The following is a 27778-nucleotide window of genomic DNA, read 5'->3' as shown; positions in this document are numbered from 1 at the left end:
ATCATATCAAATGTATTTTAAAAAGATAAATATAGCACAATGTGCTGAACTGTTATGATACGAAACAAATATTTCTTTTTAAATCTTGGCCAAAATATTTTGGAAGGCAATTTGTAAGTCTATTAATTGTTTACAGATTATTAATTATAAAATAAATCATTTCTAAATCTGAATGAAAGTATGCACATACATGTATCAACTTGACACTATCATATTTTGAGGAGTTTAACGTGTACATATGGGTCTATTTTTACAGATTAAATGGCTCTGTCTGTATTCATTACATTGTAAACACCTCTCACATTTGTAGTTCTAAGTTACATACACAACACGACCAAAAGTATGTGGACACCTGAGAATCATATTCATATATATGCTTACTGAATGCTCCAAAAGGCCTGGGACTCAGACGGCGTTCTGATTCATCCTGAAGGTGTTCAGTGGGGTTGAGGTCAGGGCTCTGTGTAGGCCACTCGAATTCTTCCACGTGAACCTTGGTAACCCATGCCTTTTCTTGGAGCTCAGTTTGTGCATGGGACATTGTCATACTGGAACATGTCGGGGCATCTTAGCGCAAGTGAAAGGACATCTTAAAGATATAACATACAAAGACATTCTAGACCAGGGGTGTATAATTTTATCTGGAAAGAGCCGGTGTTGGTGCATATTTTTATTACAACCAAGCAGAAGCCATACCTGAGTCTACTGAAAGCCAAGCTCAAGTGATTAATCAGGTGGAATCATGTGTGGCTCCTGTTGATTGTTATGATAACCTGCAGTCACACTGGCCCATCCTTGATAAGATTGTACACCCCTGCACTGTACTGTATACTTACTTTCAACTTTGTGGCAACAGTTTGAGGATGACATTTGGGTGTGATTGCCAGGTGTCCACATAATTTTGGCCATATGTATGTGTATATGTTTATTTTTCCCTTTAGCTATTTGAAATGTTTTTGTTAAATATATATATATTTTTTACAATTAAATAATAAAAAAAATGACCTAAACCAGGGGTTCCCAAACTTTTCCAGGGCAAGGCCCCCCAAATGGCATTAACATTTGACCGAGGCCCCCTTTCGCAAGATGTCTTTAAAACACATTAAAAATACAGATTTCTGAATACATCCCCTTTTTTTTTTTAATAATTACATCTTACATCTTTACATTATATTACATTATGAATTGCTTGTGTGTGTGTGTGTGGTTGTGTGTGTGTGGTTGTGTGAGAGTGAGAAAGAGAAAACATACTAGTGGGAGGGATGGGCACACCAAATTGTTGAGGCCCCCCCAGGCGCCCCAACTTTGAAAACCAGTGACCTAAACATTCATCCATCCATCCATCTATCTTCTATACCACTTATCCTTCAGGGTCATGGGGAACCTGGAGCGTACCCCAGGCATGGGGCACGAGGTGGAATACACCCTCGACAGGGTGCCAATCCATCACAGGGCACAATCACACACACATCCATACACTATGGACACTTTGGACATGCCAGTCAGCCTACCCTGCATGTCTTTGGACTGGGGGAGGAAACCGAAGTACCTGGAGGAAACCCCCAGCACGGGGAGAGACTCCACACACACAGGGAAGCAGCGGGAATCGAACCCCCAACCCTGGCTGTGAGACGTTTGGATATGTTCGGGGAAGATTAACAAATTAACTAAACAATTTTTTAAAATTAGAACATAAAACAAATAACATTTTGACTTAAAATGAAGTAGGACACACCTACTTTCACAGCAGCCACATATGAAGAGAGGACTGTCATATTTAGGCGCCATGGTGATGATTGACAGATGATGACAGAGGCTTACGTTGTCTTTGGTCGTCATTGCTACATCCGGGACTTTAGAACTTGATTGACAGTTTCTATAGCAACATCACAGGCAGTCGCCATTTTGTCGGCAGTTTTTTTTTTTTTTTTTTTTTTTTTTTTTTTTAAAGTGTGTGTGGAACCTTTCAAATGTTTTCGCTTCCCGCCGGAACAACGCGGTCGGAGAATTCAGATTGACAGCTCTGTGTGAAGAAATTCTTCGACTGTTCTCGAGTAAGACATTTCGGGAACACACGTTTGGATATGTTAGGGGAAGATTAAGCGGCTCCTAGCTCTCCTGGCTAACGTTAGTAGCCGTGTCTGGGGTCTTCCGGGCCGGTCCTCTGCGCAGGTTTGGAGCGCGCGCCATTTTGTGAAAATTGACATATAATCTTGGTGGAAAAGTGAAGGTTTGAATATAGAGACAGACTCATAGGACACGGTGTACGTACACGCGGAGTCATTTTGTACCGTTGTTAACGGCGCACTTTTCCCCCCTGTACAAAGTGTTGCCAACATAAGCAGGGAAACAGTCTCACTTTTGAACGAAGGCTAGTAGCGGAAGCGGGAGCAGCTAGCCGTTAGCTGGTTAGCCACCATTTGTTAAGTCAAAGAGAGTTAACGAAACCTGGGCTAGCGTTAGCGCACTACAATACAGAGGCCGTGCGTCTCACATGCTATGGCTGTTTTCCCAAGCAGCAGGACATTAGCTTGGGATTACAGCTTGACGCCTGTCAGTTAGCTTGTTAGCCGCGTTCTCTCTGAGTGTGTGTGTGTGTGCGCGCGCGTGTGTATTGGAGTGCCTCAGTCGGTGAACGCATCGTAACCAACGTTACAGAAGCTGGATCATTGGCTTTACCTTTCCGGATCTGGGCCTTTAAATGAAGATCACATCATTAAAGGTAGGTGGAAATGGTTTCCTGTTAAACCTCTCTCTCTGTCTCCGTGTGTGGTTGGTTATTTAGTTAGGCAGCTGGTTAGTCACTTAAGCCGCTCTCACTAGTTTACATTGCTATACAAACCTGGCCTACATGTTAACACTTCTGCCTAGCTGCGTGTATGGAAAAGTTCTGATCGTCAGGGTTTTGCAAGTCTAGTCTTTATACTAGTTCGCTAGCTCAGTCTAGTAAGCTAACTGAATCATTAAGCTAGGCTAAGCTAGGCTAGGCTAGGTCAGTATGACGGTGTTAGCAGCACATCACCCTGCACAGACAGCAAGCTACTCTCCCAGGATTGTGGGTAGAAGATGAGCTCTTTGATGGCTGAAAGTTGGATTATAATCACATTTTAGTTAACACATGGTGGTGCTTATTTAAATGCCTTTAACTAATTTGCTTGGCTAACTGGTTGAGCAGGGATTTACTCAGGGTTGACCCAGCTGTTGTTTCAGTGCATTGATATTCAGTCATATCTAACTGAGTAGTACTCCCACAGTGTCAAACATTTTTGATAAATATATTAAGACAGAAGCCTTAAAGAATGTCATCGAGTTGTTGAATTAGTTGACTTGGTAGCAGTGGTAGTTTTTAAGCGTTTATAATCAAGCTGTCATTGTTTTGGGAAAGCAGAATGAATAGACTGCTTGACACAGTTGGTTGTTCATCTGATTGATTGACTGATTGAGTATCCAGTATATGAGATCATCCAGTGCAGCTCTCTGACTTTGGACTTGATATGTGAGGTTGGCTTATCGAATGTTACCTGACACGAAATCACCCAGTTAAGAGCCCAGGGACGGTTTAGATGAGACCCAGTTTGCCTGAGCAGCTACTGAAGCTGATAATGAATTGGTGAGTTTAGTTTAGTTTAGTGCCGTGGTCACCAGCCTAGGGACGGGCGATATGGACTTAAAACTATATCATGATATTTTCTGATATGATATTGCAATAACGATATCAGTGACGATATAAATATAGTACCGTTCGCCAGTGTTTTTGGCTACAATGATGCTACATGCAGTCTTGAAGCCTCAGAAACATAAACATTGATCAAAAAGTAAAACTGATTTTGTGTAACCAAACCAGTTCCAGATTGTAGAGGTAGCTCCTCCTTTAGAGATAAACTCCTCCTCAGCTTCATGTCTGCTGTACTTGTCTCCGCTCTGTACGTGAGCTGAAAACGGGTCGCACACTGTCGCTCACAGAAATACGTCACCAACTAGGCTTTATCGTTATTATCGCGGGAAGACTAATGATTATTGTGGGGAGAATTTCTACCGGTATATCGCAAACGATAAGCTATCGCCCATCCCTGTCACTGACCCTGTTCCTGGAGATGTACCTGCCTGAAGACTTTCTCAATATGCGTTCTTGCGTCCTTGTGAACTTGTTCTACGTCATCATCCACTGCCGAAGTTCAATTCCAGTACTCAAAAGACAAGTACTGGGGATGCATGAAATTACCCGGATGTGTTCTTGATCTCGAGGAGGCAGACCTGAGTGCACAGATGTCCCAGAAGTCATTGCGAGAATACAGTAGCAGACGACGGAAGCCTGACCCATTCCTGTCATTCAAAAGATGTTAAAACTACAATAATCGAAATATGTATCTAAAAAGAATAATTTATATATATATATATATATATATATATATATATATATATATATATATATATATATATATATATATATATATATATATAAAAATAATAATAATAATAATAATAATATATGGTTGTTGAAAAGTCAAGTTTATCCCTCAGATGTGTTTTTATTAAACTACGCTAGCCTCCATCCTGAGGTAAGATATGTTGTATCCTCGTTAGCTTAGTTTCTAGTTAACGTGAGGAAGCAGGTGCAAAAGAGATGAGGACCCTGTCCCGCTACTAGGAATGTCCTGGGATGGTCTGTTGTGCAACAGGAAGCTCCTAGCACACAGATGCGTCGTTCTACATCCTCCTGTCCTTCCAAGTTCGTTCTTTCAAGGTAGCCTGGCAAGGCCGGTCTTCACGAGAGCACGAGAAGTTCGTTCTTTGTGTTCTTAGAATTGAGAAACCGCCTTTAGCTCCACCCGTAATAATGCCCACCTGACCATCTAAGTTCTTGATAAACTAAATCAGGTGTGTTAGATTTTGGTTGGAGGTGAAACCTGCAGGAGGATAGATCTCAAGGAAGAGGGTTGGCGACCACTGGTTTAGTGTATTAGACAAAAGCCGATGCTGGATTCTGGCCCTAACAGGTTAGATGTTTCTGAACGATGTAGAAGACATAATTCGAGATGAAAATCGAACGTTAAGATGTAATTTCTCTGAACGCTTCGGAAATACGCATGTCTGTCAAGCCTGAACGATTGTTGCCAAACTGTTTCTGATTTTATTGAGTTTTGTACTGTGCACAAGGATGAGGCGATACCCTGAGTCAAAGCACCCGGAAGTTATTCATTTGCAGTGAGATCAGGACGTAAAGAGTTTTCTGTCCCACCTCTCATCCACTTTCTATTGAGATGGACTAAAGTCCTGTGCACGGGATTGTGGGAGTGAGAGGTGGGAAGCAGGCAAGAATAGTAGTTGAGAATTTCTCAGCTTCATGCAAATAAGAAGCGAATATTGCCGGCCGGTCAGATTGCTCACATAGTCCCGCCAACAGTCATGGTCCAGCTCCACCATCAGTGCAGTGCAAGATGGGAAGGGACAAGCTACAGCTCTCTAGCAACTAATACACAATTAGAGTAGCATGATGACGGACAGTCACCTCTTATAGCCAAGCATACTGGTTTAAAAAAAAAAAAAAAAACCATAATGTATTCGGTATTTGAATGGAAACTATGAATTGGAGAGTGATATAATGGTTAATAACATTTAGGAACATTTTTACATGCATTGGGAATTTAAGTAAAGAATAACACGCTCCGGTCCGTGCTGGAATCAATTCACCCAGAGTGGTTTGGTTTGGAGAGTGTTATTCCTTAATTAAATTCCCGGTGCATTTCCTACGCATATAGCACAGCAATTTGCAACGATTAATTTAATAATGTACAAAATTTAATAAAGCATGTGTTAACAGTTTATAGTTACATTTATTCATTTATAATAATTAATTTAATGTAATGAGAAACAGTTTCTCCTTTTTTTCTCTCTCTTACTAAAAAAACAAAAAACACCACACCCCTTTTCATTTTGCTGAGAAGCCGGAAAGCGTAAACTCCTCCGTCCTGAAGACTAGACTTTCCTGTGCTGATTACATTTACGTTTACGGCATTTGGCTGAGCAGCTTACTTACATATATGTATATGTATATGTGTATATATGTATATATGTGTGTGTTTTACTTTGTTTTTTATTAGTTGTTGATTATGTGGAGCTTCCATTTTACGAATCACTGGCTGTTACTATAGAAACAAGAACGTATTAGAAAGAGCGCATTAATATTAATCTTTTGTTAATGTTACAGCCAGAGTCCAGGCCATGCTGTTATACGAAACTAATAACGCACACCTCCTGACCAATCGGACTTGAGCATGCGACCACACTGTGGTATAATTAAATTTAAGAAACTTGAACAAAGCTCTGAATTCATAAAGCCAGTCTGCTTTGACGTCCGTTTCACCGGAGCACAGATTTAACCTACAGCTGTGCATGCACGTGGACATCTCGAGCTGCTTGCTTTTTACCAACATGCTTTCAAAGCGGCCAGCACTTAGGCTAGCGACCTTTAGCGACGTAAACTGCCCGGGGTGAGTGACGCAGCAAGGTTGAGTGAAGTTTAACTTTATGCAAGGGGGAAAACAAAGCGTGTTGGCAACTACCAATAGGAGTGAGGGATGATTGTGTTTTCCTCCTCAACTATCAAACAGTGTGTTGTCTGGTTCCACATATTTCTAGCTCTTGATCCAGTCAGTGAGGCTCTCTGTGCTACTGTAGACAATCAGTGCGTTTACATGGAGAACAATAATCCACTATTAACCCGATTAAGACAATACTATGATTAAGAAACTACCATGTAACAGCAATTTTTAATTACCTTAATCTGATTAAGGTCATACTCGAAGTAAACACTAATCGAATTAAGACATGTGGAGTACTCCTGTTTTAGTCGCATTATCGACGTGTATTGCAGATATGTAAACACCTTAATCACATTATTAATGCCGTGTGAGAGTTTTCACCGCATTTTGCAACAGGACACGATCTGACACAGCAGTGCTCAACATTTTACGGCCGCGTCCCAAACCGCATACTTCCCTACTATAGGCCTATAGTGGGGAAAAATACATGTATCTCGGCTACTATATAGACGGTAAGTATGCGGTTTGGGACGCAGCCCACAGCTTCAAACAGTTGTCTATTTGCACGTACAGCATGACAAGTAATTAACTGCACTTAAAGCGTTCGTAAAAAAATTTAATAACACCCAAAACTGTATACGGTACCATAACGAAGATGAACTGTATGTTGATGCGTGAAATTCTTGAGGGACGGCATGGCGTGGGGACGTAATGATGTGTGCCTTTAATCTAATTATGTTCTATAACATGTAAAACAGGTACATGAAAGGAGTATTTAAAAGCGACTCATGTAACCACCTTAATCACAATATCTTACTCAGAGTACGGTCAATAATTAGATTACTGCTGTCCATGTAAACATAGTCACTGATTTTTGATGACCTTAATCTGATTAAAGTCATACTCGAAGTAAACACAAATCGAATTAAGACATGTGGAGTATTCCTGTTTTAGTCGCATTATCGACGCGCATTACAGACATGTACACACCTTAATCACACTAATGTCGTGTGAGAGTTTTCACCGCATTTTTTCAACAGGACACGTTCACACACAGCAGTGCTCAAACGTTTGACGGCACACAAGAAAGCACGGCTGCGTCCCAAACCACGTACTTACCTACTATACAGTAGGTGAAATACATGGTAAGCACGTGGTTTCAGACTTAGCCCACGGCTTCAAGCAGTCATCTATTTGCATGTATAGCATATAATAATTAGCTGTACTTGAAGATTTCGTAAAATTAAAAATGAAACACCCAAAACTGTATATGGTACCATAACGAAGACCAACTGTATGTCGATACGTGAAATTCTGGAGGGAATGTCGGACGGCGTGGCGTGGTGACGTGTGCCATTAATCGATCTATGTTTTATAACATGTAAAACGGGAAAGTGAAAGGAATATTCTAAAATCAACTCATGTAAACACCTTAATCACAATATTGTCTTATACAGAATAAGGTCGATAATTAGGTTACTGCTGTCCGTGTAAACTTGGTCTGTGGTGCATGCGTTGTAGACAGAAGCATTTTCCTCCACAATTTTTTTTTGGATGGAAAGGCTTGTGATCAGTGTTTTGCTTTTGTATACATGCTGTAGCTAGGTTGTACAGATGTGCTAGCCTGGTGCTAACATTAGCTGCGTTTACATCTGTAGTGGGGAAAAATACATGTATCTCGGCTACTATATAGACGGTAACTACTTGATTTGGGACGCACCCACCGCTTCAAGCGTTAAAGCGTTCGTAAAAAAAATAAATAAAAACACAAACTGTATACGGTAACGAAGACGAACTGTATGTTGATACGTGAAATTCTGGAGGGATGGCGTGGCGCGGTGACGTAATGACACGGGCTCTTAATCTAATTATGTTCTAAAACATGTGAAACGGGTACATGACAGGAGTATTCTAAAAGCGATTCATGTAAACACCTTAATCACATTATTACCTTAATTAGATTAAGGTCAATAATTAGATTATTGCTGTCCATGTAAATGTAGTCATTGAAACTATAGCAATAAATAAATGATGGGAACAGCTGCTAGTAATCAGCGTAGCACCCCATGAAATGAAAAGTTGCGATCGGTGTGATACTATTTTAAGTAAACACATCCAGTCTGGAATTTCTTTTTTTGTTTGTTTGCTTGTTGTTGCACTAATACATTTAAAAACAAGGTGAAACTAAATTAATCCCAAGAAAAACCAACCTTAAATCAGTTAAGTGTTGAGCAGCACTCTTGCTATGGGACCGCTTCCTTCCCATATTTAGCACTTGATGTAAGACCCACTTATACTTGCACCCGAATAGGCATGCAGTACCTTCGGAGCGTCAGAAAGACATTTCTAATGGACTGGAGTGTGGCATGTCGGGGGAAAGTGTCTCTCCATACCGAAGCATCCAGACTGCCTGCTCACCTCCACTGTGATTAGTCAGCGGAAACATATGAATGAACAGAGGGTAGAAATCGGTGACGTCTCCGACAGCAATCTCACTCCCTCTCCTCGAACGCCCTTCTCACAGAAAGTGTTTGTTGTAGCAGATCTGTTCCCCATCGTGCGATGGAAGCAGTGTTCATTTTAAAGCAACTTTGAAACTACACAATTTAATTTTCATAACATGTTCTACATGGAAATGAAATGATGCCAGTATTCAGTCTTTAAAATTGTTTAACAAGTCGGTCAGTTGGAGCTGCTCTTCTCTTCAGCACAGTTTAGCTGTCTGTACAGAATCATCGATTAGGAAGTACATTTTTGTCCATTCAAGTTGAAATCGTTATATGTGACAATGTAGGAGAATTGTCTTGTTCCACTTTAATCAAGGCCCGAGGAAATTATTAGTAGGTTGGATAATTTTTCGTAACAAAAGCCTTATTTGGATTGGATTAGTTTATCATGGGGACATGGGTAATAAACTGCGATGGACTGGCACCCTGTCCAGGGTGTACCCTGTCTTGTGCCCGATGCTCCCTGGGATAGGCTCCAGTTTCCCCCGCGACCCTGAAGAAGGAGAAAGCGGTAGAAGATGGATGGATGGATGGATGGACATGGGTAATAAATTTTTTACACATCTCCTCAGTGATTAGTGATTGGAGCCAAAGCAGCAGCAGCTCCCCGGTTACCATGGCTGCGTCCGAAACCGCATACTTATCTACTATAATCTAGGCAAAATACATGTATTTCTCTCGGACGCTCGTTTGCCGCTTTCCGTGCTGTTACCGCTAAGTGTGTTAAAGCCGCGCCTCTGAAATTTATGTGCCGCTAGATTAACCGTGCTTTCAGGAAGAGCAGCTGCTTAACCGCAGTATTTATTCAAGCAGGTGAGTTTAAAATGATGGAAGCGGTTGCATTATGAATGTTGTAGCATAGTTTAATTCGAGTGTATTATTGCAAGAAAACTTCCTCGTTTTTGTTTAGGTAATGGTTAGCATACGCACGTTTAACGCTAATACAGTCAGGAGTCCTTATTAACTGTTTAATGCTGTAACTTTTATTGGGGTAAAATAAATGGGAGGACATGATGGGGTTCACTAATTTTACACACCAAAGGCTTTTTGATGAGCGATTATATCTGAAATTTATGTGTTTAGAAAATAATAGATGTGTGGCTAGCACTATTTGTCTTTTAATATCGGTCAGTCAGAAACACATTTCTACTCTTGTCTGGAGAACTCTAGTAGCTGTAATAATGATGTACTTGAAGTATACAGAATGGCATTTTTAAAAATACATTTTATATTGATATTTAACTTCATTAATAAAATAGTGTGTTGTTCAATTAGCATGTTTTTGTGTTTTGCTTTGGTACCGAAATAGGTACCGAGTAGTGTGGAATTTTATTGGTTTTGGTACCGACTACTGAAATTTTGGTACTGTGACAACCCTAATCTGAACAACAATAAAATTTCCACAGGTGTTTCTACAAACCCGGATATTTACGTCACCTGATCCTACGATCACGCTCCATTCACAATATAGCGTTCAAGCAGTCGGAGTGGTACTGGAGTAGAGAAGAGTGAAATAAGAAGGCTCATTTGGTTATTGCAGTTTGCGGTGAACCCCAAGCTCCAGGAACAATCTGAGAATACAATAAAACAATCACATAGTATACAAGAAGCTTCCAATATTCGTTTTGCGACTCAGGAAGTCTTTAATATTCGGGGGCAGAGTCACTGATACACACACTAAGAGACTGAATATGGCAAATAGCAGCAGTTAAACACCTTCCCCCCTAAATCTGCATAAAAAAATCATGGACATGTGCATAAGGACAGGACAAAAATGATCGGTTGAACGCTGAGTTTGGTGGAAAAACAGCAGGTAATTTGGCCTATAATTTTCTCAAAGGAGGACGGAGAAAAACATCAACAATGCAAATCGCCCCCCCGTGTAAATTTAATCCCGTCCGCATAAGACTAAAGTAGTGATTTTCTTATTTCAGAGCTGAAGTAAAATTTTGCTCGATAAATCTGGCTTTACACTGAGCGATATTGATTTTGCCATCACAGTTACAATTGCACATCACAAAGGCGTTACGATCGGTGCCAGCGCCTGAGGAAGATCCATTGTTGGATAGAATTGATGAGTTTTTACCGTAAAAAAAATCAGGAGTTTGAACATGAATTATGATGTTACTTTTTATATTTTTGCGTGTTTTTATATATATATATATATATATATATATATATATATATATATATATATATATATATATATATATATATATATATATATATATATATATATATATATATATATATATATAAAAAACATTCATCCAAGTGTTTAGGTACTCTTAAGCAGTCATCCATAGTTAGAGCAGTAATTATGAAGTTTTAAAGAACTTGAGCTGTTTTGAGCCTGGAAGAGGACGCAAGTGTATTTATCTTCCAGGCACAGTTGAGGAACATGGTTAGAGAGACAAAAAAGTTCTCCAAGGATCACAGTTGAAGGTTTGCAAAGCAGGTTCACCCAACCTACAGTCTCCAAATAGACAGGAGCTGTATGTTTTGGTTTTCTTCTGTAAGAGGGAAAAAAAAAAAAACCCATGAAGTGTAAAATCTGATACTTTACAAATAATGTTGATGGTAATTATAATTGTACCATGATTTAAAATGCTGTTTGCGCTCTTGCACTGAGATCACATTACGTGCTCTTCATAATATTTGTGCTCGTGTGCATTTGCGAGGGGCTGTAGGAAATGCAGTTTGGTCTTTCGTTTTTGTTAAACTCAGCTACATTAAACAAAAATCCTTAATTTTTTTTTTTAAAGGTTTTCCAGATTTACTTCCTGTACTAACCTCCGTAGGCTTGTAACAAAAAGCCCCGCCTCTGGTCTTCATCCGCTGCTTGTGAACAACTTTGACCTGCCCTCAAACACTAAAGTTGTAGTTGTCCTGAAAGCGTTAGGTTACTGTTGTCGCCAGTACCCATTTTATTTGGACCATCTTTTGCTTCTGGATCACAACCTGAAAGTATGATTAATTATTCATGTATATATTTTCTACTTAGTGTTTTAAATGCGTGGTTTTGTGTTGTATACGTGCGCAGCTGTTAGCCTGTTAGCTTCTGTTAACCGGCTAACTCACGTTATTGCCAAACTACATAACACTGAGAAACGTCCTGCTCTTGTTGTGCTTGCGATGGTGCTTGGGATTGATCTCCCGATGTATCACTATCGGATTCGGGCTCAAATTGATGTTGTTGTGTATGTGCATGCTGTTAAACTGTTAGCTTTAGGTCTCTGCTAACTGGCTAACTCACATTATTGAAATACCTCTCCTAATCAACCGTGGGCCCTATATTACCTACAGTTTTGTTGCTTAAGCCAGGGTCACAATGATTTTTTTTTTTTTTTAAACTGTGGGAGAGCACAGACATATAAGGACAGTTTCAACCTATTTTTAACGTTATAATCCTTTGAACTGGAGATGTTCCGACGTATCGGCCGATAGAGGCAATTTTTCAGTTTAAAAACATCCGATGTTCAGGGCCGATTATATCCTGTCTATCAAAAGAGGACGGGAAAACACATGGATGTCGTGTTGTGTATAAAGATGATGTCTCTTGTGTGGAATGACGACAAAACTGCAGTTTGTGATATCTGCACTGATAAAATTTTACACCGGACACTGCAGCAGTGAAGCGGGAGTTTTGGCGTAGAGTCTAAATTTTTTAGACAAAAAAAGGTATATATTGCCTGGAAAATATATTTGTAGAGTAGTATATTTCATATCCAGTTAATGTTAATATATAAAAAGTTGATATTGTAAATTACCAGCTTGATGTTCACTGATTAAGCAGAAATGCTTTTGTCAGTGGTGAGTGTGTGTGAGACTAACAGGAGGCTTTTTTTTTTATTTATTTATTTTTTTTAAGATTTTCAGGCAATTACTTCTGTTAATATGAATTAACATCCAATAAGTTAGGAAATCTTACTTTAACACATGAACTAAATTCTGAAGATTAACGTTAATTAGAGTAATGTGATTTGTGTTTGAGACCAGTTACTGTGAAACAAATTGTTGAAATGGAGAGAATAAAGTTTTTATTTCATTTCTTTCAGAATTGTGGAATTAATTATTATTAATTTAAAAGAAGGCATAAAAGGCAGAACTATCGGAGTCTGCCGATATCACTCTGAATAATCGGTTATCGATATCGACTGCATCTCTACTCTGAACGCACACACTAGACGGTTCGGCCAGACTACTAGACCACACACCTGTCGATAGTTACAATTTCACAGACACGAGATCTGCAAAATGTTCTATCAAGCATGACTTCAGAAGACAATATCACTCGCACTTCATTCTGTTTATTAGCCGCATATCAGCCGCCTCATTCACACAGCAGAAAGTTACAACAGACTTCTATTTTTTTTTTTTTTCTCCCTTTCTTTCCCAGACGGAGCTGAAACTCGTTATGGTAGTTTCCTTTTTGACACGTTGACAGCGGTAGACCAATCACAGCAGATTGGGACACCTGACCAATCAGAGCAGAGTATGATCTCTGAAAGGAGGAGTTTAGAATGAATCCTTTAGAACGGATCATTTAATGAGTCTTTTGTGACACTGGGGGGAATCGATAATGCTGCAATTTAAATGATGAGCACATTAAAGTGTTTTTTTTTTTTTTTGTTTTTTTTTTTTTTTTAACCTTGGATACATGTAAATCTATTGTATGAGAGATTTAAAACAAAATTAGGCACAGTTCAAAAAACATAACAGGTGTTTTAAAAGCACTATACAAATAAAATGTAGTTGAATTTAATCATAACAGAAGAACCATGCAGTACTGTGCTGGCTTCTTACTTGTCTCATTCCTCAGTATTTGACTCCATATATTCAAGAGTGAAATGTATAAGAGAGAAGAAATTGACAAGGAATCTCTTATCTCCACTGGTGGAGCCTGCATGTCTACCTGATGAACGCTTAGCTTAAAGATGAATAAGTACTCCCCTTTTACCACGCATACGTGCAGGCATGCGACTGCTACGTGAGCGGTATTGTTCACATACTCACTTGCTTATGTACATCTGGAGGATTAAATGTGGCATCCACTATATGGCACATCAACGTCAAAACTTCCAGGTTTCCAATTTGTACTGTAGTGTTTAATGATTTCGTGCACATAAACAGACTGACGAGCTCAGTTTGTCTTTTACACTGTCTGTAGAGAGTGTGATATTTCTTATGATCTGCATCTCTTCTTTAACATTCAGCAGTACATTGAGCACTCTATTAGGAATGCTATACTGATAGGGGGTGGGGCCTCCCTTTGCTCTCTAAACAGCCTCAATTCTTCATGGCATGGATTCCACAAGATGTTGGAAACATTCCTTTGAGATTCTGGTTCACGATGACATGATTACATCACAAAATCCCTGCAGATTTTTCAGGTGCACTTTCATCCACATCCCAAAGGTCTTCTATTGGATTCCGATCCGGTGACTGGGAGGGCCAATGAAGAGTGTTGTCATGTTCGTGACACCAGTTTTAGACGACTTTTGCTTTGTGACGTGGTGCATGATCATGCTGGGAGAAGTCATTAGAAGATGGGTAAATTGTGGCCATGAAGGGACACACATGATCAGCAACAATACTCAAATATGGCATTCAAGTGATTATTGATTGGTATTAATGGGCCCAAAGTGTGGCAAGAAAACATTCCCCACACCATTACACCACCTCCACCCGCCTGGACCGTTGACACAAGGCTGGTTGGGTTCATGGATTCATGCTGTTGTTTCTGACCCTACCATCTGTGTGCCTCAGTAGAAATCATGATTCATCAGACCAGGCTTCGTTTTTCAAGGCTTCACCTGTCCAGTCTGTGCCTACTGCAACCTCATCTTTCTGTTCTTGGCCGACAGAAGTGGAACCCAACGTGGTCTTCTGCTGTTGTAGCCCTTCCACCTCAAGGTTCGATGTGTTGTACATTCTGAGATGATTTCACCTCACCACAATTGTATATGAATGGTTATCTGAGTTACTGTAGCCTTCCTGTCTGCTCGAACCAGACTGGCTAATCTCTGTTGACCTCCCTCATCAAGAACGCGTTTCCATTCGCAGAACTGCAGCTCACTGGATGTTTTTTTTTTTTTCTTTTTTTTTCTTTATTGCACCATTCTGAGTGAACTGAAGAGACTGTTTTGCATGAATATCCAAGGAGATCAGCAGTTCTAGAAATACTCAAACCAGACTGTCTGGCATCAACAGTCATGCCACAGTCAAACATCACTGAGATCACATTTTTTCTGTGGTTGATGTGAACATTACCTGAAGCTCCTGCCCCGTATCTGCACGATTTTATACATTGTGCTGCTGTCACAGTTGGCTGATTTAGATAATTGCCTGAATGTGTAGGTGTACAGGTGTTCCTAATAAAGTGCACAGTTAGTGTAGTTACTGATCGAGGAAATCCAGAAATGTAGTATTCAAAGCAGATCTTTTGGTCAGTTCAAAAAGGCGTTTAAAATTCAAATACCGACTATAATAGGAAAACCGTTAGTGTTTGTACTCCATACCACCCTAAATTGATCTTGTACGTAGTACAAGTATGCAATTTGAGACACAGTGCTAGTTTGTTTATTCAGTTTCAGACACAGTCACATGGTGCTACACTGCCTCAACTATTTCTTTTGGTATTGCACCACATGGACATGTTGCGTTCATTTCTGAAGATGTGCACAAGATGTGAAGGTGTGACACCAAATGACTGCAGGATAACAGCAACTATCTAAAACTATCTCAATCTAAGGCCTCCTAATGTGATAGCCTTGAAGGCAAAATATCAGTAAAGACAACACATTTTATTTTTGAAGTAAATTACGCATTACTGTTTAATATCTTTCATTTATTACTATGGAAGAAATTATTTCTTGATCACCTGGACTTTGCTGGCAAAATCTAGTTTGTAGCTTTCATTATCAATTAGAATCTGCTTGCAATTTTCTTAACACCAATTAACACATTTCATTTCTGCCACACTTCACTAAACCAGAACACTGTGGCTGAGTTTTCACTGTAGAGTTTTCTTAGGCCACTACCACACCCTTGTTTTTTCTTTTTTTTTTCTTTTTTCTTTTTTCTTTTTTTTTTCTTTTGGAATAATAATGTTTTCAATTCATTTTCTTTTTTTTGCCTTCTGGCACCACTGAATGCACTGTTACTGAATGCACACTAACAATCCAATCATATGTACTCGTCAACATACTTGGATTCCCACATACAGGTCCCTCGAATTGAGGAAGCAGAGTCAGTCCTATATCAACCCGATTAAGACAATACTATGATTAAGAAACTACCATGTAAACAGCAATTTTTTTATTACCTTAATCCAGCTAAAGTCATACTCGAAGTAAACACAAATCGAATTAAGACATGTGGAGTATTCCTGTTTTAGTCGCATTATCGACGTACATTACAGACACGTACACACCTTAATCACACTAATGTCGTGTGGGAGTTTTCACCGCTTTTTGCGACAGGACACGTACGCACACGCCAACGCTCAACCGTTTGACGCCAAACGAGAGCACGGCTGCGTCCCAAACCGCATACTTAGATGCTATATAGTAGGTGAAATACATGTATCTCGGCTACTATGTAGTAGGTAAGTATGTGGTTTGGGACGCAGCCCAGGGCTTCAAGCAGTCGTCTGTTTGCACGTATAGCATGACAAATAATTAACCGCACTGGAAGCGTCCGTAAAAATTAAAAATAAAAACACCCAAAACTGTATACGGTACCATAACGAAGACTAACTGTATGTTGATGCGTGAAATTCTGGAGGGACGGCGTGGCATGGGGACGTAATGACACGTGCTGTTTATCGATCTATGTTCTTTAACATATAAAACATGAACATGAAAGGAGTATTCTAAAAGCGACTCGTGTAAACACCTTAATCACAATATTGTCTTATTCAGAATAAGGTCAATAATTAGATTACTGCTGTCCATTTAAATGTAGTCAGAGTTAGTTCTGCTTTCAGCCAAGAAATAACAGGATCTGTTTATAAAAAAAAAAAAAAAAAAAAAAAATATTATGTTTATTAAGAAAAGGAAGCATTGTCGCAGTTATCAGTGATGCTTGGCTACTCGGATGGTAAAATAGTTCTTCTTTGATTTTCTATGGCATTTTACCCTATAAACCACATGCAGTGACTAGAAAACCATTTGGGATTTGGTCTGTGTGGTGGAAGAGTATAATGTTCCTGTTTGAAAACTTGGTGAATTAGTGTAAATAAATACAAAGCTTAACAAAAACGTAGTATATTTCATGCTGCCGTAACAAAGTAGTCTTTCCAGAGCTGATTACTGACAATTTGAAATACTCTTCCAGGGCTTTCGGTGAATATTATAAAGAAATTTAAGGAGAACGTGGAAATACCAAATGAAGAATAACTCTGCAATTGCACGCACCAGTATTCGCATCCCTATTCAGAGTTTTCAGTGTGATTTATGCACATGGGTTGATAAACAGAGGCATGTCTTAGTTATGCATGATTCTGACTTATGTCCGTTTCCCTAATACAGAGTGACTTACTGTGTAATGTTACACAAGTACTTCTTTGCTACATTTATTTTCTATGAAAATGTTTCATCCAAGGCATTACCTTACCTGGCTCTCTAAGTGATAAAGAATGAAGTGAACCTTTTAAAGATTCAAACCTTTGTACAGGCTGCATTTACCAAAAGTATGTGTGCACCTGACCATCACACGCATGTGACTTCCTTCCTCAAATTGTTGGCACAAATTCGGAATACAATTGTATAGGATGTATGGTGTAGTATTACAATTTCTCTTCACTGGAACCAAACCTGTTCCAGCATGATGATACCCCTGTGCACAAAGGAAGGTACATAAAGACATGGTTTGCCAAGGGTGGAGTGGAAGAGCTTGAGTGGCCTGCACAGAGCCCTGACCTCAACCCAACCTTTGGGGTGAACTGGAATGCCAAATGAGCCCCAGGCCTCCTCGCATAAACATCCCAACATCAGTGCCTGACCTCACTAATGCTCTTGTGGTTGAATAAGTGTTTATTCTAATTGTACCGTGTTTCTTGTGTGCATTTCGATGAAGCACAACATGATTTTTTTTGTTAACTGAAAAAAAAAAATCTGGCTGCACTGGACACTTATCGATCTCAGCCATGTTCTTTCTTTCTGAACAGACTGAGAAGTTGAAGCACTGAGGCCCATATTCAGTTTTCCAAATGGGTTTTTCACAGCCACATAAATCATTTGTGCTGAGGTCATGACTTTAAAATAGCTTTTTAGTGCTCATGTACATGTTTATAAGGATATTTGTTATCTAGTAAGAATTCAAATAAATTGTAAAGTAAAAGTTCTTTGTTGCACAGCGGACACCAGTGATGTTTATCTCGAGGAAGTTTTTACTGATTAGATATTCTTGCTTGAATTTTTTTTTTAACTTGAAATTTACATTCCCTCCAGGATTTCGCCATCGCAGAAATGAACGCAAAATCAAGCCAACTCGAAGGAACTTGTGATTTTATTTTTTTTTATAATTTTTTCCCCCCAAATTACCGTAGATTTGGGCCAAGATACGTCATGTGACGTCAGCCAAAGACACCTTCGATTCACTCGTTAACGCCTCACCCCGCAGCCCAGGTTACTCCGTACTTTAACGGTTGGTAACCATAGATTTTTATTATTAACGTTTGTGACGGGAAGCTTCAGATTCTAGAGATCATTTGACTGAACAAAAAATCTGATGAGAAGCTGAAGTGCAGAGTGATGTCATCAAAATTGTTGCTCCGTATTGGTGGTAGGTAGAGACTGTAAGTTTTGAACGCATATATCTTCTAAATGTAAATTTTGTCATTGTTTTGGCATTCACTAGCTTATAGATAACCTTAAGGCAAACATGTTCATGTTAAAAGCCACAAAACTTCGGTGTTTTTAATCACACAGACATGGCTGCCTTGTCTTAATTATTAAAGAAAGAAATTAACAATTTTGTTCATTTCATTCTACAAGGACATTGTTGGGGTTTTTTTGTTGTTGTTGTTTGTTTGTTTTATTTCCTCTTCTTTATATTTGACGTCACTTTTCTATGGTTATATTCTACTCAAGCACACAAAAAAAATTCAAATCAATCTGCTAAAAAATAAATTCAAGCTTGCCTTGCCTTTTTAGGTCATATTCCTCTCAGTGCTAAGCATGGTTCGAAATGATGGTGCGGTAATGCCGGGATTGCACCTTCTGTTACTGGTTTGGGTGAATTCTTCGCCCAATCTCCGTTCGCTCAGATAAATCGCTCTCTCCCTCCCCGAGATTTTTCGTTTGCTCTCAGCCTCCATTGTGCTGGATGTTACCTCAAAGTGTACCAAAGTTCAATTTAATTTCTTGTTTATTTCTTGTTTTCTTATTGGCAAATGGCAGAAGCTCTGCCCTGGCAACAAAAGTAGTCTATTTGCATAGTCTGCTGTGATTGGCTTGAACGTTGATGGGCTTGCCAAATCACACTGTATCTTGGCGGTGATAGGCTATGCTAATTGGGTGCTGTTGCTGGGATTCTGAATCGTGGTGTGGTTCAGTGTGGCTGTGGCGCATTGTGCTGCCTGCTGAGGGATGCTCATAAACCAACGTTCTCCTAATAATTATTGGAATTTAGTCTTAAAGGAGGGTGAATTTGCCAGGGTGGAATCAGTGTTTTTGTTTTTTTTTTTTTTCCTCCCCTATTATATTCCTGTCCTACATCCACCATTGAGTTCCTCAGAAACTAAACGTTAAATGTTCTTTCGTTTATTGTTTAGTTTCGTGTGCACTGTGGCATTCATGTCTGTCTTCAGCATATTATTTCCTTTCCTAATCTCCTTTTTCCTCCCTTTTCTAATGTGGACGCACGCATCTGTATAAAAATATGTATTTATAAAAAAAAAAAAAAAAAAGAAAAACGTTTTTTAGGCATATAGGACTAATTTGCATATAATGAGGTACTTCTTCATGAAATAAAAGCTTTCTGGTGATCTGTGATGCTTGTTTTAAAATAAGGAATCCTTTAAACGAGTCTTTTGGTTTGTCCTAATAAGCACTAATCTATATTTTTGAACTTTTCTTCTAGGGGGAGAGACCTCAGCATGCCAACCCTGGTCTGGCCGGCTTGCACGCTCTTTTTCTTTCAATGCTGCTGGGTTTCACATGGCTGCTCCGATGCTTCATTCACACCCGCAGCACAGTGACTGTCACCAGCAGAGTACAGAGCAGTCTGGCACTGTACTACCATACAGTGACCAGACACATGCGCTCACTGCCAATCAGGTACTACTGAGTGCTCGTGTGCAGACGTACAAAGCACGTGTAATCCACTATGAGTGTTAGAGTTTAGTCGAAATATACTACAATATCACAGTATTAATCAAACATTTAAAAACACACAAACCAGTGAGAGATGCACCGATGTATCAGCCGATAAAGGCTATTTCTCACGCTATGGCTATCGGCTGATTTTTATTTATTTATTTACTTATTTATTTATTTTTAAATATCCGATGATCAGGGATGATGTCAGAGTAATGTGTTTTCTGTTTATAAGACCAGTTACTGTGAAACAACTTGTTGAAATGCAGAGAATAAAGTTTGTTATTAGCATTTCTTTCAGAATTGTGGAATCGGCCGATATCACTCTGAATTGGTTATCGTATCGGCTGAGAAATTTGATATCGGTGCATCTCTAATAAAAATGAAAAGAAAATCTTTGAGCATCTTGTAGCGGCCTATATATAACAAAAAATACAACAACAGAAGTAAACAAAAATATAAAATTCTGTAATTTGTTCTTCCTATTTTTAAGAATGACGTTTCTTAGATCATCCGAATTTGTCTGAGAGTTGCTGCGAGGAAAGCCGGCAGCTGCTGAGCAAAAAAAAAAAAAAAACCTAAATTGACCGTGTATAGTAGGCTCGGGATGATTAACGATGGTATTGGAAATCACCAATTGATATCAGAATGTCGGGTCTGTAACATCCACGAACCTTGAACCCGCTGTCTGACTTCATGATCAAAGGTTAAAATTAAGAAAATGAAACAGTGTGGTGTTTATCAGGGCTAATACACTATGCAAGAATGAAGTATCTCCGCTGCTATTCATGCACATGTAGTTTAAATCATTGTGTTTCAATTTTATAATTAGCTTGGTTTCAGCTAATAACTCGTTATTTATTTACGTTCCCAACCTCATTCTGCAAACATTCCTGACCTTGTTAACAGGCAATTAATCAAAAAAAAAAAAACCCTGACTAAATGCAAATACTAGCAATTGCAGCTTCAGCCGACTCGTAACAAGCTTCTGGTATATTTTTCGCTGTAATGACATTACGTGTACATGACGTGCGTTACATGCATCTGGCCACGCCCACTTCTTGTCTCCACTCAAAGTCACAGGGGATAATGTTATCAACTGACAATAATTGTGGGCACAACAGGACAACAGTGTATTACCCAGAATCTCACAAACTTAGTTTGCAGCGTCGTTTAGCCAAAAATAGATCGTTGATGGTTGTTTTGTTTAATTATTATTAGCAATGCTGTGTTCTGTGTGTTTGATAGCCATCATGTTTGGTAGTTATGAACATGGTAGGAGTGGAAGTAGAGGTAGCAGCGAACGTGTTTACAACAGCCAAAGGGTTTTCAGAGCAGGCCACTTCACCTGCACATCGAAATGGAGGTTGATGTAGTATGATTTGGGGGAGTTCTGAGGCAGTGGGGTTGTGAATTGTTTTGGGAAGTCAGAGCTGCACACCAAAGGGATGGGAACCACTGGAGTAAGGAATTTAATCTGGTAAAAAGTACATTTTATGCTGCACTTGTGTGATATAATGATATTATCAGCTCTACATGATATTACACTGCCATGATAGCCAATGACGATTATTCCGATTATATTAAAATACTAAACCTGTTAACGCGTTTTGTGTTGGAGCTTCATGATTTAACCTTGGTGAACACTAATATGAGTTATAACTCCTAATACATGAAAAGAGCAGTCTTGTTCTCCTCAATAAAATAGGAGATGTGCCTCATATGAATCTGGAGTGATTTGTGTCTCCAATATTAACTGACATGTCCTGAAAGCCCCCTTCCCCCATATCACACGTACTCGACTCACAGCGCTCCCTTGCTTTCTGTCGGGGTAAATGGAGAATGTTTTGAGTTTGTTAATGTTAAATACGTTCGGTCAGTGTACATTATATGGCCAGCAGTATGTGGACACCTGACCATCACACCCATATGTGGTTCTTCCCCGAACTGTTGCCACAAAGTCTGTATGATGTAGCATTACAATTTCCCTTCACTGAAACTACGAGGCCCAAACCTGTTCCAGCATGACAATGCCCTTGTGCACAAAGCGAGCTTTTATAAAGACATGATTTGCCAAGGTCAGAGTGTAAGAACTCGAGTGGTCAGCACAGAGCCCTGACCTCAACCCCACTGAACACCTTTAAGATGAACTGAAACGCTGACTGAGCCTCCTCACCTGACATCAGTGCCTGACCTCGCTAATGCTCTTGTGGCTGAATGAGCAAATCCCCACAGCCATTTCCTAAAATGTAGTGCAAAGCTTTCAGAGAAAAGTAGAGGATCTTAAAACAGCAAAGGTGGTTGAGGCCTATGAGTCTATGTTAATGCTCATGGTTTTATCTGTATAGTGTATGTTCAACTTCACTAACATTAGACAAAGTATATATTTTACACCAGTTCTATATAATAAATAATCTCTCAATAAATCTATATTTGTGATTGTCACTGAAAAATTGTCTGAAAATGGTCAAAATCTGTACTTTCAGTTTTTGGTCAAAGGTAAAATAAATAAATAAATAAATGGATAGTTCCAGTACAACAAAGTGTCTGTCTAACACATTACAAATAACGTTAATGATGATGATAATTGGAAGGTGATTTAAACTAAACCAAAAAAATGCTCAAACATCGAACGTTTTACTACGTTCATCAAGTAAAACGTTTTCAACGTTTTACTTTTCACTGAGCATTACTGCAGATTCACCTAAAAATCCGTGAGCACTTGTGATCCCAACTGCGCTGATGATGATGATGATGGTGGTGGTGGTGGTGATTATTATTATTATTATTATTATTATTATTATTATTATTATTACACATTCCTTTACTGATGGTGAGGCGACAGTGAAGCAGCCATCTGATCATACTCCATACGACCATGATACCATAACAACACTATAATCCAAACATGGTCCTTGCCTGCAGGCCGAAATTTTTGCATTGATTTTTAACTGAAGTAGTGTAGGTCCAAGAAAAATGAAGAGTGACCTGCTGTATACCTCAACCTAAAGCTCTGTGTCTGTCTGTGCGTGTCTTCATACAGAGGCACATGCCCCAGTGTTTTCGTGAGCCAACCGCAGCTCCATTGAGGAAGCTCTCTGTTGACTTAATCAAAACCTACAAACACATTAATGAGGTAAGATCTGCTGCCAAAACTGACTAATGTTTCATTATGTTTAAAGGGAGGTAAACGCTAAGATTTTAATTATCAATCACATTATATTATTTAAAGCTCAACTCAAGACCTACTTCTTTAAACTACCATTTGCTTGCTGATGTTTACTTTTATTATTAGTTATTTTTATAATAAAAAAAAATTGTGTACTACTTATTTTGTGTACAGCCCTTTGAGAAGCTGCTTTTAAAGGCGCTCTGTAAAATAGTTTATTATTATTATTATTATTATTATTATTATTGCTGTCCTGTTTCAGTCTTTAAGCCTAACCCAGAACTTTGTTATTCTGCCAATACACGGGCTAAGTTTTGTAGTAATAAACGGATTAAAAACCTATAATAGTTGTAAGTAGATGTTTGCTGAATATTTATGGTGTGAATATCCGGTAACAGTAAGTTTTTTGGTGATGGGACAGTCTCCAGGACAGATGATTTTAGGCTTTCAGGTTTCTTGGTAACTGAAAAGAGTGAGAAAATAAGAGCTTCTGGCGAGGGAATGGCTTTTTATAGTTGCTATTATATAAGTGAATAGAGCAACTTGGGTGTTTTGCAGATGTTCATTCATGCTATGAGCACGTAAGAATTGATGCTGTGGTAAAAATTCGTCGTTGTTTTTATTACCCCCCCTCTCTCGCTACCTGTTTTTTCTGGTTGTCGATGTTGACACCTCTGACTGTCACAAATTTTAATGTGGCACACTAAATAACAGGGTGTCCAGGAGGTCAGGAACCAAGGGGAATTTGTTGAGCAAAATTATCACAAAGATGATACAGCAGCTGAGTATGTGCTTAGCGCATGAGGGTGAACATGTTGAGAATAAATACAACATGAAGTATATGTTATTCTCACTGACACCCTGTATATCATTTAATGAACACCCATCTAAAACGGACTGCTTTTGTATGAGACAAACATGAAAGAAATTGCTGTTTATTTCCCCCTTCTGTGTAGGTGTATTATGCAAAAAAGAAACGACGGCATCAACAGGGTCATTGTGAGGACTCCAGCCATAAGAAAGAGAAGAAAGTCTTCAACGATGGCTATGATGATGACAACTTTGATTACATTGTTAAGAATGGAGAGAAGTGGATGGACCGTTATGAAATTGACTCTTTAATAGGAAAGGGTTCATTTGGGCAGGTACGGTCTCGAACACACAGTTTTGTCATATTCAGATGATGAGTCCAACTGGACATTATATTACACAGTCATGTGAAAATCTAAGTACACCCCATGGAAAATGTTGGCTTTTTTTTTTTTATTACAAATATTTGGACAAGCAAGCATTCTGTCATCTTTGAAAGTGTGTATTAATAAAGTTGATGTACTTGAACAAAACCCTAAGGAAATTTTTTTTAGTTTTTTATTCAACAGAAATCTCAATAGATGTGAGATTCTTCTGTGGAAAAAGTAAGTACACCCTTGGCCTCAGAAGCTAGTATTGCTTCCCTAGCAGAAATTACTTTTTGTAGGCGTTTTGCATAATCGTTCACCAGTCTCTGACATCGGCTTGCTGGAATTTTTGACCACTTCCATGCAATGTTCTTTCAGTTGCAAGATGTTTGAAGGTTTTCTTGACTGTTCTGCCTGTTACAAATCCCTCCACAATATTTCAATGGGATTCAAATCCGGGCTTTGATTAGGCCTTTCCATAACCCGCAGTTTCTTCTTTTCGAGCTGTTCTTTACTGGATTTGCTAGCATGCTTAGGATCATTATTCTGTTGAAAATTCCACTTTCAGTTTCAACTTCAACCTTCAGACAGATGGCCTCACATTGTCTTCAAACACTCTTTGATATGATGTAGAATTCATAATTGAATCAATGAATCAACTGTCCAGTCCCTGAGGCAGCGAAGCAACCCTAAACCATAACATTTCCACCCCCGTGCTTCACAGTCGGTATGATGTGCTTCTGCTGAAAATCTGCCTTTTGTCTGCACCAAAAGTGTCAGCAGTTACTGTGGCCAAACAACTCCGTCTTTGATTTGTCTGTCGAGAGCACATTATTCCAAAAGGCCTGGGATGGCTAGTCCTGGACAAAATGACAGCTGTATGAAATCTGTGCCAGTTGTAGATGATTTTCCTTACAGTGGAATGATGTATTTCAAATAATTTAGAGATCTTTTTAGAGATCCCTTGCCAGACTCGTAGGCATCCACAACCGTTTTTTTTTTCTTCTGAAGGCCTTATAGAACTCCTTAGATGTTGGCATAATGACATCACACACCTCAATAGCAAAGGGAACACCAGACACTAGATATGAGAGGGGTATAAATAGAACAGGTTCCACCTGCACTCCCTAAGCAGGTTATAATCACTGGCACCCAATCTTCAACACCTGATTCTAATTTTATGGATTTGAAGGTGTGATAAATGTAGGGGTGTACTTACTTTTATCTGTTTTTTGGCAATTTTATGTGTCCTTTTGATAGTGTATCACCTATACACTATTAATAGGCACTATTTCAAAGAGGATCAAATGTGTCGTCAAAAAAAAAAAAAAAGCCAACAATTTCCATGGAGTGTACTTTTTCACTGTTTTCACAAGTTTTGATTGCTGACATTTCGATATAAATTTGGCCCAAACCTCTGCTGTGGTTTTGGACTTGAGGGTTTAACAGGGTTTATGTGTACTGATGTCTTTTAATTGGGTTTTTGCAGGTTGTTAAAGCTTATGACCGTGCTGAGCAGGAATGGGTAGCAATCAAAATAATCAAGAACAAGAAGGCTTTTCTGAATCAAGCTCAGATTGAAGTGCGGCTGCTGGAGCTCATGAACAAACATGATACAGAAATGAAATATTACATAGGTATTTAAAAACTTCAGACCGCATTTTGAATCTTGGGATGCAATTTATTAATGTAGAATTGGACATACTGTGTGTATAGACTATACTTCTGTTTGTTTGTGTGTATTACATTGTTTTTAGTAAAATTATTTTTCAAAATTTTTCAATTCAATAACACTCTAACTACTTTTTGTTTTATTTCCCCCCCTTTTTTTCTTTAGTTCATCTGAAGCGGCACTTCATGTTTCGGAATCACCTTTGCTTAGTGTTTGAAATGTTGTCATACAACCTGTATGACTTGTTACGAAACACAAACTTTAGAGGCGTATCTTTAAACCTGACACGGAAATTTGCCCAGCAGCTCTGCACCGCACTGCTGTTTCTTGCCACTCCTGAACTCAGCATCATCCACTGTGACCTCAAGCCCGAGAACATCCTACTATGTAATCCCAAGAGAAGCGCGATTAAAATCGTGGACTTTGGAAGCTCCTGCCAACTGGGACAGAGGGTACGGTTTGAGCAGTTTTCTCATCTTCTGTGTGTTGGGTTTTTTTTCTTGATTGTTTATATGTAATCGTGTCCTTTTCAGATATATCAGTATATCCAGAGTCGTTTCTACCGCTCCCCTGAAGTGCTGTTAGGAATGCCATATGATCTGGCAATAGACATGTGGTCATTGGGGTGCATTCTTGTGGAAATGCATACAGGAGAGCCTTTGTTCAGTGGAGCCAACGAGGTGAGAAACATCATCTTCATGACTGAGTCAGTAAAATGCAGGTCATCTATAAAAAAAAATTTTTTTTTAAAACAGTACATACTTCTGAAAAGATTATTATTGTTTTATTTTTAGCAAACCGAACATTTAGTAGTTGTCGCATATTCATTTAATTATTATGCATTTGTTTGTTCATGAAACAAATTATGAAATCTGATAAATCCTTTCCTCTCTCTCTATCTCTCTCTCTCTCTCTCTCTCTCTCTCTCTCTCTATATATATATATATATATATATATATATATATATACACATATACACACACATTCATTAATTTAATCAGTTTGGTCTGAGGTATTCTAAACTAAATGCCTAAAGGTCCATCCTGGATTGTCTGATTGTGTCAGAAAATCTAAGATTTGCAACAAATAAACATAGTGACACAATAAGGAGGTAATTGTAATTATACAGTCTGTCAAATGTAGTGTACAGTGTAATTGTTCGTGTACTGTATCTATGTGTAGAGAAGGAAAAAAATAAAGCTTTTTTTTCCCCCTACACAGGTGGACCAAATGAACAAAATAGTTGAAGTCCTAGGTATCCCACCCAGTCACATAATGGACCTTGCACCAAAAGCCAGAAAGTTTTTTGAGAAGTTGTCTGATGGGACGTGGAGCATTAAGAAGACCAAAGATGGGAAAAGGGTGTGTTTTTATTACCGTTAGTTT

The 27778-nt window shown here is 38.9% G+C and overlaps 1 protein-coding gene across 1 annotated transcript in view; it reads left to right on the top strand.

Moving 5' to 3' along the window:
- Positions 1-1800: 1800 nt before the first annotated feature.
- Positions 1801-27778, top strand: part of dyrk1ab (dual-specificity tyrosine-(Y)-phosphorylation regulated kinase 1A, b) — a 32083-nt gene continuing 6105 nt past the window's right edge. The window contains exons 1-8 of the mRNA XM_017491436.3: positions 1801-2722; positions 20138-20334; positions 23417-23509; positions 24499-24687; positions 26210-26357; positions 26558-26844; positions 26926-27072; positions 27614-27754. Coding sequence (XP_017346925.1) covers positions 20215-20334; positions 23417-23509; positions 24499-24687; positions 26210-26357; positions 26558-26844; positions 26926-27072; positions 27614-27754 — 1125 coding nt within the window. The 5' untranslated portion in view covers positions 1801-2722; positions 20138-20214. The remainder of the gene's footprint in view (positions 2723-20137; positions 20335-23416; positions 23510-24498; positions 24688-26209; positions 26358-26557; positions 26845-26925; positions 27073-27613; positions 27755-27778) is intronic.

This window comes from Ictalurus punctatus, chromosome 17 (assembly GCF_001660625.3).
Source record: "Ictalurus punctatus breed USDA103 chromosome 17, Coco_2.0, whole genome shotgun sequence".
Classification (NCBI taxonomy): Eukaryota; Metazoa; Chordata; class Actinopteri; order Siluriformes; family Ictaluridae; genus Ictalurus; species Ictalurus punctatus.
This window is presented reverse-complemented; position numbering and strand designations above follow the sequence as displayed.